Here is a 13670-nt window from a genome sequence, read left to right as displayed (position 1 = left end):
AGATGCTAATGATACCCAAGTACTGGTGTCTGTTGAAGGGTTGAAAGGCTGTGTGTTAATGCCTGATCCTCTCTAAGGGAATGCTGTCCCATACTGTATACATGTAGGGGTCCCTTTAAGGATTGGGTTGTATTTGTTATAGCCTTCTGTATTGAAAGTATTATGATAATGTTTTTGTTTTTTTAAACATGTCCATGTATACAATAGTGGAACAACATCAAGCCACAGAGCCCTTATGTCCGAACCAACAATAAATACATTTATATTGTCAACTTTCACAGTGACGCCTTACAAGAATTAGCAAGACACACAACATCAAATTAAAGCGTTTTACCGTTTGTCGCGTAACCCCGATATTCTTTCGCCAGTAGGCAGCGCGTCGACCGCAAGTGAAAATAAGCTTGTCGATATCCTCAGGCCGCGACTTGTAACGAGCACGACGAGTTTGGGGCAGATTCAAGCAAGTCTAGATGAGCCAGTAGGTGGCGCTTCAAATATGAGTGAAATTAAGCTTGTCGATATCCTCAGGCCGTGACTTGTAACAAGCATGACAAGTTTGGGGCAGATTCAAGCAAGTCCAGTTGAGCCACTAGGTGGCACTTTGAGAATGCGATCAAATACATGCACCATGTGTCTATACGTGAAGTCTAGACCACGTTGTGTAAATTACATGTGAATCTGATGCATTTTAGGCTCATTTGTTTTGGCCACTAGGGGGCGCTTTGAGAATGTGAACATATACATGCATCATGTGTCTCTACGTGAAGTCTAGACCCCGTCATGTAAATTAAAGGTAAAACGAAAAAGTGATGAAAAAATGTGTCCCAGCCTGGAATCAAATAGACAACTCCCAGACTCAAGACAGGTGTTTATCCCACTGCGCCACCAGGGCTTGACTGGCATCATGCATGATTATTTTTGGAAAGATTGGTTTAGTTAAAGCAACAGTCTCTAGCATAACAAAAAACAGAAAGTGTGATTTTATTGGAATATTTTTAACGACAAGTGAGAGTGCGTGAAAGCTACGTTTTTTGCAGAATAATAATTTTCAAGGCCTTCTGATCATCCTGGAAACAAGGTTGAAGTCGATCGGTATTTTTTTGTGGGAGATAACGTTAAAATGTATAACGGCAAAAAGTGCCAAAAACGAGCTAAAAAACGCGAAAAACTGGCAACTTTGGCGAATTATTGTAGCGCCCCCTAGTCTTCAAATCGCACAAGATTTTTTTTACAAGTTAAGGCATGCCATGTGCACTTAGGAAAATGTTTCAAAGTGATTAGTCCCAATAGTGTTGACGCTATGAGCATTGAAAAACAAGACAAGCCCCTAAGATGTTCATTGGGCCATAGATCCTTACCACAATGAGATATAAAAAAACGGTTGACATATTCTACGTCATCTGGCTTCAATGATTTGATTGATATCAGGTTTTGTTGATCTGGACCAAGCAGGTAGTTAAGAAAGTCAATTAGGTGTTTTTCACAAAATTCAAAATGGCGGAAAATCTAAGTAGGCGGACCTTAAGGCTCTGAGAGGCTTTTTTGTAGAGCAGGTGGAAATGGACATGTGTGAAAAATGTCAAGTCAATCTGACATTCTGGGTGAGGGGCGTCGCCGGTCAAAATTTGAGGGAGCGCTAGAGAGCAACTATGAATTGCAAAAATTTGACTCCCTGATCATACGTCTATTTTCACCAAGACTGATGAGCTTGCCAAATTTGAGCGGTTTTCGTCGCTCGCAAATACCCCCAAAATGCGCCCAATGTTCTAAAATAAAAAGCGGAATAATAATAAGAACCCTAACAATTTCAATACAATTTCTTCGTCAGTCAGATCCTAATAAACAAAAATGACCGATAATAAACAAAAAACAGCTGAGGACAACACGGCGGGTGCAACAAGGTGCCTTAAGCCACATACATGAATTAATCTGACACTTGTTATGGAATCAACCGCAGAATAAAACATTGCCGAAGCAGAAGCACAAAGTGCAACATTAACGTCAGAGCCACAGACACACAAGAGAGTTGCACCGCTTCTGCACAACGTGGCGGAGGCGACTAACGCTACACACAACGTGTGTGTCTAGGCAACATGGTGGTTGCTGTACGTCTGGACGGTGAGTTACATTCATAAATCGGCTTGTTTTTGCACTCACTTGTCCGAATGGCATTCTGCGACTCGGGTGCACCGTGAAGTCCTCCTCCATCTACTGCGGGCTCCACTTCTGAGCGTCCCGGTGCCACACGTGACCTGTGCGCTCAGCCTCTCGGGTCCCTGCCGCGGAAAGGCCTCACACACCGGACAGTTAAGGGATGGGCCTCCACCCACCACGGGCACGGTGGCGTTGAGCACGTGGGCTACTTCTGTGCGCTGCTATGAAAGGCCGCATCCTGGGTGTGTTTGACCTGCGTCACTGACCGGGCTCGGTGGCACGTTCATCAGTGATGGACCAGACGCGACCTTTGCCTCGCGTTTCATAACACATCATAGACCGAGTCATGCTGAACTAATTTAATCATTAATATTGCATACATTCATGTAGAATGTATCATGACTTCCTGTTTCTCACCATTAGTCACTTTTAAACAATTATATAATGTTATTTGACAGTTACTTCATTAATTGACGTGTGACCAAATTAGCTGGAATCTAGTTTGATCAGGACAGTGACTAACTGGTCTCATTTAAAAACATGTTTGTTGTTGTTATCAAACTGGTCATCAAACATGCTGATGCATGACTGAATATGCCACAACATGAATTGTTGATGGGGAATTTAAATTATTATATGTCATCTAGCAGGTGGAACATTAGAGGCGAATGGACTGGAGTGGACTGGGGAAAAAGCTCAGTATCTTATTAAGTCCTCTGAATAGGAGGTGCAAGTGTTTAGCTTATAGCCATGAAGAAAAAAATTCATGTTCAATTTGATGACAAATCATCTTTTATTATGTACATCATGTACCATCAGCAACAAGTAGGAATACATCTCAAACAACAGCACATTTAGGTGTTACATGTGTTTTGTTTTTCTTTAATTTATGCTTGGCTTAGTTAGAAACTGAACTTAATGAGCAGCAGTGAAGTAACAGCATAGATGAAGGCTTTAAGTTATTATGTTATCCTGAAAGAATCAAAACAAGACGTGTGAGAAATAGATTGTCATTGTATAAAAAGAACCCAAGAGCATTGTCTTGAGAGAGACTTTATATTATTACAGGCTGATCATGTAATATTGTGAATAAACTTTTTGCAATATGTCCTCCACCAGTGTTACATCATGAGAAGGGAAAACGATCTGAAACAGGAAGAACCTCCGTTTCAGGAATGTGCTTGTGTCTGAACTCAGCCCATGAAATCAGTCGCTTCTCACTCAGATCCAAAGTGAGGTCACTTGCAGGAGTTCCTGCATTTGACCAAAATAGGAAACTTTTTCGCAAGAGGGAATATGTGATTTTGTTAACTACTTTTGATCTTCGACAATTTGATTCATTATCCTGAAAAACAAACTAGATCTTATTCCAATGGGCATTACACTGAGAGGTGCTCAAGCATATACCTGAGCCACATTATCTTAGTAACTAAACAAACTAATAGACGACATCAAGTTTAAGGTAGTTTTGGCATAAACGTATTTCGCTGATAATTGTCAAGTTAAGCACCCTCCCACGGAGGAAAAACTAAAAGGCAACAACACACCAAAGAGGCACCTCTCCCAAAACAGTTGGGTAAAATGACGCAACATCCCCTATGTTATGCGTTTTCAGTGGATTAAAGGTTCTTCCTGCGACCATGCGTGCTTATATGCTCGTGTTTCGGTATATGTGGCCAGTAGGCCGACATGGGAGCGCTGTGTGTGGTGCAGAGGAGGCAGGGGGATCACTGCTGCCCCCCTCACTTCTCCACTGAGCCCTCAGGAGAGTGGATGGAGGACTGCATGGGGACTGCACGCTGCACAGTGAACGGGTTTTCTCTGAAAAACACCTCATCAGCGATTTGGAAACACAATTGCAAATACGCAGCGAAGCCATGTAGACTTCGGACATTTAGGCAAGTTATTTTATGTTCTGCAAAGCTCTTTCGTGAGTTGCCGTTACAAGTGATCTGAAGCCTGCTATGGAGGACCTCTTGAGTCAAAATGAATCTGAGCACTGACAATGTCACAAACTTGTGGAAAAATGGTTCCTCGGAACTCGGCGGGATTCCGAACGCGTCCTCCCCGGTCAACTTCATCAACAGCTCCGGGGGGAACCATACGGAGGTGGACCTCACCCGTGCCATCCCGCTCGGCTTGGTGCTGGGGGCTTTCATCGTGTTCGCCATCGCGGGCAATATCCTCGTCATCCTCTCGGTGGTGTGCAACAGGCACCTGCGGACACCGACAAACTACTTCATCATCAACTTGGCCATCGCCGACCTGCTGCTGGGCACCACGGTGCTGCCGGTGTCCGCCACTCTGGAGATCTTAGACTACTGGGTCTTTGGTAGGATCTTCTGTGACATTTGGGCTGCGGTGGACGTGCTGTGCTGCACCGCGTCCATCATGAGTCTGTGCGTAATATCCATCGACCGCTACATCGGAGTGAGCCACCCGCTCCAGTACCCGAGCATCGTGACAGAGAAGCGGGCTCTGTTGGCCATGCTCGGTGTGTGGGTGCTGTCGGTGGTCATCTCCATCGGACCTTTGCTCGGGTGGAAGCAGCCGCCGTCGCCGGACGACACGGTCTGCCCCATCACCGAGGAGCCCTTTTACGCGCTGTTCTCCTCCCTCGGTTCCTTCTACATCCCTCTCATCGTTATTCTGGTCATGTACTGCCGGGTGTACATAGTCGCCAAACGGACCACTAAGAACCTGGAAGCCGGGGTGATGCGCGAGAGGATGAACTCCGGTGAACTGACCCTCAGGATCCACAAGGGTTCACAGGTGCACGAGGAGGCCATCAATGCAGGCACCGGCAAGGGCCGCGCGAACCAAGCGAGAAGTTCCCTCACGTTAAAACTTCTGAAATTCTCTCGGGAGAAGAAAGCGGCAAAAACGTTGGGAGTTGTGGTCGGCATGTTTACGCTTTGTTGGCTGCCCTTCTTCCTCGCCTTACCCATAGGTAGGTCCAATAGGTCATTGTGGTCTGTTATAGGGCTACTGTCATGAATGAAACATGTTTCACACACCAATCCAGAGAGAGACAAAATGTCATTGAATTTAATTAATGAGATCTGCAGAAAAGACATTACAAACATCTAAATATGTGTATGTTAAACTGAAGGCTACAGGTCTTGCACATCCTATTACTGTCACCAAACTTAAGAGTGTTTTTGATATACTGTAGTGGTCCTATTATAAGCCTACATGAATAAGAAAACAACATATATTATTGAGGCATTCAATATAGTGCAGTGGATCAATATCATTTTGTTAGAATGCATCATATTTTATGATACAGACTTTTAATTTGGGCCACCTGTAAAATTGTCCAACTCTTCATTGCCAAAGCCAACCCTGATGTTGTGATTTCTAAACTCAGGGCCTATAATGTGCGATACAACATGTTTTTCAGAGACTAAGGATGAATTCATCCAAATATTATTAGTGCAATCCTCACATTACTCCCTGAGTCTCCGTTAGTCAGCTAGTGCAACAAATACCTCAAGTGTGCCAAGTGAGGTGCATGTGGCCTCGCTCTGCTCTGCTTGCTGTATTTGAAGGCCTGTGGGCTCTGCCACAGCTTTTTTTCATTGAGAGTGACAAACATTCAGCACTCTTCTGTCATGGCTGTTTACAAACCTGCAGAGAAAATTAAACAATATATTCTTTGGTGAAATGCTCATGTGGCCGTGGAGTGGCGAAGGGGTTAAAATAAGTATTTTATTTAGTGAGGCAGGCGCGCTGAACAAAGTCTGACCTACAAGACTGCTGCATTTTGATGAAATCATCCTATATGCCACTTGTTGTGAGTGTGTATTGCAATGAGCCTGCACATAAACACATTTGCGCAGGTCATTAGGGAACATGTTTATGCCCCTGGCTTCAAGCTGCAGGTTATCACCTCCTCACATGGACACAGATGACATAGTGGGGTTAATTTGGCCTTGAGGGCTTCAAAGTGAGCATACCAAAAGCATATAGCAAATGTCATTTTTCATAGTTTGGATTTTCAGATCAGAGAGGCTTCAGGGGGAAGATTCAGGAGGCCTGTTTGTGTACATTAATCAACAAACTGCCCAAAAAACTCCCCAAGGGTCTAGGTTTCTCTGTACAATCGCTGGCGTAGCATACTGATAGAATGTGGCAGAGGAAAATACCGCCTGATGTCAAGCTCATTTTGAACTGGCCTCATGAAAGAAATCATACAAACAAGTCCATCAGTCTTCTAGTGGGGAATTCCACACAATGCATCTACCACATATTGTATAAATATAGTGTTATAGTGGACTTATCTATCCACTATGTCAAAGCTTGAGACTGAAATTGCATCCTCTATTTCCCAAAGGGGATTGTAGGAAACCTGGTTGTTTACCAATGTATGTTTGTGCCCCTGCTCCCTTGTGTGACTCTCGTCAGAACTTAAATGCTGAAAGTGTGATAGGGCGTCTGTCATCATTTTGCTCCCTGAGTATTAATTAGCCTCCACCCACAGTTTGGGATTTCCTGCCTCACACTGGTTATCCCCTTAGCTGCTCCTTCCTTTGAAAACCGTCATTGATATCGTATGTGGAGGTTTGGTTGGTGCTGTATATGCGCTGGCCTCAGCGAATGGCACGTGTGTTTTGTTTATGTGTGTGTGGAGGAGTTTTGAAAACGGTATGTGTGTTAATGTACAACTTTGTCCATGTGTGTTTTGGGTGACTGTCAGTGTTGCTGCAGATTTTGAAAGAGTTTGAAAGCCAAGTTTGGTGAAATTGAGGCTGAAAGTTACCAGCAAGACCATCGTGACCTCCAACCTTGTTGTCTCAAATTCAGAACATGTGCAGCTTAAGGAAATATGTGAACTCTCATCTTCACAACTGATCAGACCAATCTGATCCGAATCCTGTAAACACTTTGTTTTTGTTTTTGCACATAAATGGCAAGCATGCAGCTACTGAGTCCTTCCTTTTTCAGGTAAGGAATGATCGTGTTTTCTTTTTACATCTTTTAATTGGATTAAAGTAAGGTGTAGACTTCAAGATTATAAACATTACATCAAAGTTTTTATGTTACTGGTGCTCCAGGCAAGTTGCCTTGGACAAAACAGCCCCAAATTGCACATACACTCTCTGTATAGCGCTGTCTAACTTAACTTGTTTGTCAGTACATATCTACACTTTAAGTTATAACACATTCTTGTATTACATAATGAAAAAAATGACTTGAATTTTGAGGGGCCAGACATAAAAAAAGCAGCCAAAGTTTCACAAAAATGCTCATAGACCTTCTATATCACAACAGAATATTGAGCTAAACATTTTCCAGACACAGAGATCTTTTATTCTAAATTCCAGAAAACAAAGTGTTCAAGCGTTGATATAGATTAAGTTAAAAATACTTCCTATAAACACAACATCGCGGCAGATAATCAACAAAAAATCATGCAACAAGTAAAAAAACTAAATAAAAAGAAATCGGAGTTAGGAGACTCCAGTTGTCAGCAGGAACAAATATTTACAGAAAGATGCCTGCAGCTGGGTCTGCAACTGTCTCATTCTCATTGTTCATTATTCTGCCAGTTGTTTTCTCCATTTATTCATTAATGTTTTTTTGTTTTTGTTTGATATAAGCCGAGGAAAAGAAGCAATCTCGCTTGAAAAATGACAATTGCATGACGATTGATTTGTTATCGAAATCATCTCCAATTCATATTCTGTCCATAGACGAATCAACTAATTGACTACATCCAGGTAAACAAAGACAACAAAGCTAAATCAAGATAAGGAAAAATACACGCATAAAACTGAAAGCATAAAAAACGTGGCATGAAGAGTAAAAACATGTTCCTGTTTTAACTTCTAAAATATTAAGATTCAGTGGCGGGACTCGGCTACATTCTAGGTGTTTCAACAGGCTGTTTCCTCTTGTTCTCAGACGGATTAAAAAAACTTCAGCGGATACGTGTTTTTTTTTATTGCACACATTGTCCCACGGCTCTTTAACACCCAGTGCAGGCACTAATGTGCTGTGAAGGCCTCGCATTTAGCAACCGGTGCAAGCAGTGGGCCCACGTGTGAGCGACACCAACACTCTGAGGTGTTAACCAATTGTTTCCATGTAGAAGTGTTTGTGGAAGAGATACTGTGCATGCGTGCATCTCACACAAGCGTGTGTGTTTTTGTTGCAGAAGCTGGCCGGCCCTTGCACTCAGCCTCGGGGGGTAATTGAAATGTTTTTTGAAGGGGAAAAATAATGAGAGTGCGAAGCGCTAAAACAACGGAGTAGAAATGGGTTGTCAGATCTGAGCTGGAGGGGCCACAGGGCAGCGGGGGTGAACGTGAGAGTCCCTGGGTTGTCAACTCAATTTTCCAAAAATAGCTTCATGCTATGGTTTCATTGAAAGCAATATGCGAGGGCAATAACTTCTGTCCTTTTAGATCAAGACATATTAATCACATTTATGGGTGTGTTATGAAACCGGATGAGTGAGAGCACAGTGAGTGTGTTATGTTTGTGCTCGACGTGGCACAGATTAGGCATCACTTCTTCCAATTAGTGCGAATAACAGGATGCCTTGTTTTGTTAACATGTTCCTGTGTTTCATAGTGAGATGTGCTCGTGTGTGTACGTGCCGGTTCTCAGGAAGGAGAAGAGCCAAGACCACCAACAAAACCTGTCCCACAGTTATCTCTCTACCATTGTCTCGCATCCTCTGTGTTTTTTACACGATCGCCTTTCAACATAAACACCTTCAAGCAATGCAAATGGTCTACCTTCACACAAAACCTAAACATACAAACATGTACAGGAAGGTCTGTTGACAACCAGATTTATTTCAGGGTTTCCGACTTTTATTCTGAACTTGTGTAGAAAGGAGGCACAGCATCCCACGTTTTGGTTTCTGTTGTGGCCTCTCGGTGTTTCGAGGGCGCTTCCTGAGAGGCAGAGCCACACAGCTGTGTTTGCCTGTGCAGTTGACACTGTTGGAGCAGGCTACAGTTCTGCCATACCCATTTAAAAAAGCATACATGTTAATCAGTCTGTTATGTCAAAAGGGAAAGTAGAAATAGAAGGGAAAAAAAGGTAACCTAAGGATTTGTCATGGTATGGAATAAAGCTGAAAAAACAATTCAATTCATTGATTCAATAGAAAATTAATCAACTATTTTGATAACTTAATAATCAACATCAGTCACTTTACAAGTTACAAATGCCAAAACATTCTGGAGCGACCTCTGGCTCACCCAGGGGAGCGCAAGCCCCATGTCGACTGAGGCCCTTTGCTGCATATCATCCCTCGCTCTCCTCCCTTTGCTGTCATTCTCCAGCTGGACTAATAAAGGCAATAAACAGCCATACAAAAATAAAATCTCCAAAGAAAAATGCCACAAGTTTCTCTGGTACCAGCTTCTCCAGTGTGAGGACTTTTGTGTGTTGTAGATCATTGTGAATTGAACATATTCAGTGGGGGGATGACACATCTTGGAGTTCACCAAATGTTCCCTATTTTTAAACAATACATTGAGAAAATAGAGTCAGATAGATGTATAATGGAAAAAATACTTAGTTGCTGTCCTAGAACAAAGCCCATACATATTTATTCATGGTTTAACAAACTGATTAAAAAAAAGCTAAGCAGGAACATTTGGGATCTTAGTATACTATTATCACACAAATGTATTTCCATTACAATTACAATTTACTATATAATACAATTTTCACAATTAATTGTTGATTAATCGGTCAATCAATACAATAAGCTTAATTGACTGATGAGTTTAACATTGTTTTAGTCATGTATCATGTAAAAACACGAAACATTTGATAATTATTGCCTTGCAAATGCGTAGCTTGTTTTTTTTCATTCTGTATTTGTGATCTGCTCGACCATAAAAAGAGAACACATTTGCAACCTACTACTTTCAGAGAGAGAGCGACAGACAAACAAAGGGAGAGGAGAGAGAGCCGGGAAGAGAAATAACAGAAAGACCCAGTTTTAATTCCACTGCAAAGCTCTCTATCCCAATCACAAGCATAACTCACACCATTATGTAATCACATTGGCTGTCCAGAAGCGAAAATAGCATGTGAAAATACCAGCCACTGAAAAGAGACTCATCCATCTAAAGAACAGGAGGCCAAGACACATTCAGACAGCCGTCTCTAGTTTCCTCTCACAATCTGGCAACCGGGACACATTCTGTAGTGCTGCCATTTAGGAGCCACTAATGAAAGTTGGAAGTGACATTTCCTCATGTTGCTGCACTCATCGCTTTCCTCCAGGTTAACTAATTAACTGGAGCAGTGTGTGTGTGTGTGTGTGTGCTGTGTACGTGCTCATGGCTGTTTTTTCTATAGATCTTGAAGTAAAAAAGTCTGTGATATGAACGTTGCATAGTTGCAGGTTTGTGGACAGGTCTCTGTGGCATCAAACCAAAACAATGGTGGATTTGTTATTTTTATCTTCAACTCATAAAGTGGAGACAACTATACAACTCCCTTCTGGTTTTCGTTTCTCGCAACCAGTAATAGATTTGACCCTTTGACTATGTATTATATAATGTACATTGTAACCCTTAAAATAATTGTTCACGCTGCTGATGTGATATTCATGAAGAAGCAAGCTGAGGCATTTTACCAGAGCTCATTTCATATTTGAAAGGCTGAGATTGTGGTGCATCATTTTGGTGCATCTTCAGTCTCTCCAGGAATGTGATATTAATTTAGGAATGTGGGTTGGTGTAAAGAAACACAGTTTTACTCAAATCCACCCACACACAAACACACAAAGTCTTTATTTATTTCACACTAATCTCCCACTTGCTGTGTTTTTTATCTTCAGGCTTACCCCTCTCACCTCATTAGCTTGTAGGGTAAATCATTGCAGTGTAACACAGGCCAAACTTTATGAGCAAACGTGACAAGTCGGCTTTAGAATATTTTGTAACCTTGACCTTTCCATCATTAGGATTGCGTCCCCCTGCTGGAAATGTGTTGTTGAGTCTACAGAAGGCATAACCCCTCAAACGCACACATGTGCATCCAGCTGTGTGCTGTTAAACTCTCGGAGAAAAGGTGCCATTTCATTTCAACTGTCTGCCCTTTGCTCAAAGTGAAGCAGGTCTCCCACAGTGTATTTATCTAAAAGGGCATTCAGGGTCATCTCACTCTATTCTCATGAAGGTTCTCCACATGAACTACAGAGCGGCTGCATTGGTTTTTGAAAAGGGAGCACTTTGTCTGCCTTGGAAAGCTTTCATATATACAAGGTCATTCTTTACTGATAAATAACATGGGACATTGACTGCACTCATAGGTCCTCTGTGCTTCACATCCTGTCTGCAGGCAGTCTGGATGTAAAGTACTAATCACTGCTGCCACCTACTGGGTTAAATACAAACTGCAAGACTCATCGACAATTTATTATGAGCCAAGGATGCACTGAGCCGATACAGCTCTGATTAAACAGATCCGATAGATCAGTATTTGGAATAAGAACAAGTTAGATCAGTGCATCCCTAATTATGTTCCCCTTGTTGGTAGCTTTAAGGTTTGCAAAAAACCTTCCAATAAATGAAATAATAAGACAAGACGCTTGCGATGTGTTTATGGCTGCATCATTCCACCAGTTTGAAACATGTCTCTAAATAATTTGATCTAAATGTTGCTAAATTGTGACTAGTACACAGAAGTAGATGACTTAACCTGTTTCCTTCAACCAGAGAAAATAGTACAGAGTAGAGCAAGCGGTTTGAGAAGAAAAGGTTTCCGGGACCTTTAAGGGGTTAATTTGAAGTTTCTGTACTAAGCCATTTGGGCACTAATGAGAGTGTTTCCATTTTCTCTCTCTGTTCTACTGTCTCCAGGGTCTTTTAATGTGAACTTGCGCCCACCTGAACTCCTCTTCAAAGTGATCTTCTGGCTGGGCTACTTCAACAGCTGCCTGAACCCCATCATCTACCCCTGCTACAACCGTGAGTTCAAGCTGGCCTTCATCCGCATCCTCCGATGCCAGTGTCACCAGCGCAAGCATCCCGGCTGGAGAGCATACAATTACCGCTCCTCCAACTTCAGCTCCTCCGGACACTCTCGCAAAGGCTCAGCGGATCACAACTCCGGCTGCTTGAACGGCAGCCAGCGTACTCTGCCCTCCTCAGCCAGCCCGAGCCCCAGCTACCTGAGCAAGGGTCTCCCATCTTGCCCTGAAGGGGAAACATTATACATCTGGGGGGGCACCACCCCAACTCTCTCCTCACCCAACCTGCTGCCTGGCAGCCCTATAGACTGCCAGCCAGGAGCTGGGAGAGGGGAGGTAAGAGAAGGAAAACCAGCGGAGGAGACCACTGGTGGTATTTTCTCTTTCTCCTTTGGGAAGAATAGAGACAAGGGAGGGACCAACAAAGACAGCATGGTGCCTGATGACATGGTGTGACTGCTGGGTGTCACTGAGATGTAACTCGTTCACTACTTGTAGGGATTTAAGTCACAGAGCGTGGGTGTCTGATTTGACAGATTTGCTGCCTTCACTGTACATGTTCATTCATCAGTGGATTGTCGCTGTCATTAGTGCTCAATATAAGGTGATGGTAACTGAGTATTGTCTATGCTGCTGTATCGGAGGTGTTTTGTCCTATGTAACTGTATATGTGGTTGACATAGACAGGAGGGTTTATTTCAGTGAACAGTAACGGGTTCAAGACAGTGTATCAAAATCACTGTGTATCCCTCTTTGGGATGGAAAGACACCAACCAGTGCATGCATTTTGATCAAACAAAAATCATTTTTTCAAGCAAAAAGGACACATTTTTAGAAACCCAGGACAGTTTCCTCTCAGTTAAAGCCCCACGTCTGGCCTGTAAAAAGACTGACAAAGAGCCTGACTCGTGTAAAATGTGTGATAAGACAAACAATCACCTTTCTGTTGCAGTCACTTGATATCTTCATGGTCTGTTGTGGAAATAAAGTATAACCTGGTTTATCTGCTGTGCGCACAATCATGTGATATAATTGTTTGTATGTTTGGTGTTCAAAATGTTCTGAATATCGATATGAGAAATGTGAGTGATACATGAATAAACATAGAATGTTGATCAAATGTCGCTTGGAGGTAAACTCTGTAACTTGCACCTTCATATATGATCATAGATAGATTTATAAAATACTATCCACAACTACAAGTGTTATAAGAAATATTTATTGGAATCGGATTGTAAAATGATGTTACTGCAAACAAACTGTAATTTAGGTAAATGGGAGGCGTGAAATTAAATTTAAAGTCACCTGTCAAAAAACAAAACAAATCAGTGATACATTTTCATCAAAGTAAATATGTGTCAATCGAAGAAAATAATAAAGATTTGGTCTTTACCTTCACCTAATATATGTGTCCACCAGTTAGATGCTGGAGAATGTATGTGCAGCAGGTTGACCCCTTTCACATTATTTCATCCATTGTTAATACAAACATATTACTTAGTGCAGCTTTGACCAAGTGCATAGAGCTGATAAAACATAAAAGATTAATCTGATCATGTCTATCACC

At 42.3% G+C, this 13670-nt stretch overlaps 1 protein-coding gene across 1 annotated transcript; it reads left to right on the top strand.

The window, feature by feature from the left end:
- Positions 1-3898: 3898 nt before the first annotated feature.
- On the top strand, positions 3899-13104 carry LOC117737453 (alpha-1A adrenergic receptor-like). The gene is made up of 2 exons (XM_034543432.1): positions 3899-5104; positions 11994-13104. Exons 1-2 carry the CDS (start codon positions 4141-4143, stop codon positions 12557-12559), a joined length of 1530 nt encoding a protein of 509 aa, XP_034399323.1. The 5' UTR covers positions 3899-4140; the 3' UTR covers positions 12560-13104.
- The last annotated feature ends 566 nt before the right edge of the window (positions 13105-13670 follow it).

This window comes from Cyclopterus lumpus, chromosome 10 (genome assembly GCF_009769545.1).
Source record: "Cyclopterus lumpus isolate fCycLum1 chromosome 10, fCycLum1.pri, whole genome shotgun sequence".
In the NCBI taxonomy this organism is placed as follows: Eukaryota; Metazoa; Chordata; class Actinopteri; order Perciformes; family Cyclopteridae; genus Cyclopterus; species Cyclopterus lumpus.
This window is presented reverse-complemented; position numbering and strand designations above follow the sequence as displayed.

Excerpts from the sequence above, each read along its gene's own strand:
- LOC117737453 (XM_034543432.1), top strand. The coding sequence starts at position 4,141 with ATGAATCTGAGCACTGACAATGTCACAAACTTGTGGAAAAATGGTTCC. Across the intron at positions 5,105-11,993 it reads CTTCCTCGCCTTACCCATAG|GGTCTTTTAATGTGAACTTG; the intron begins GTAGGTCCAATA and ends TACTGTCTCCAG.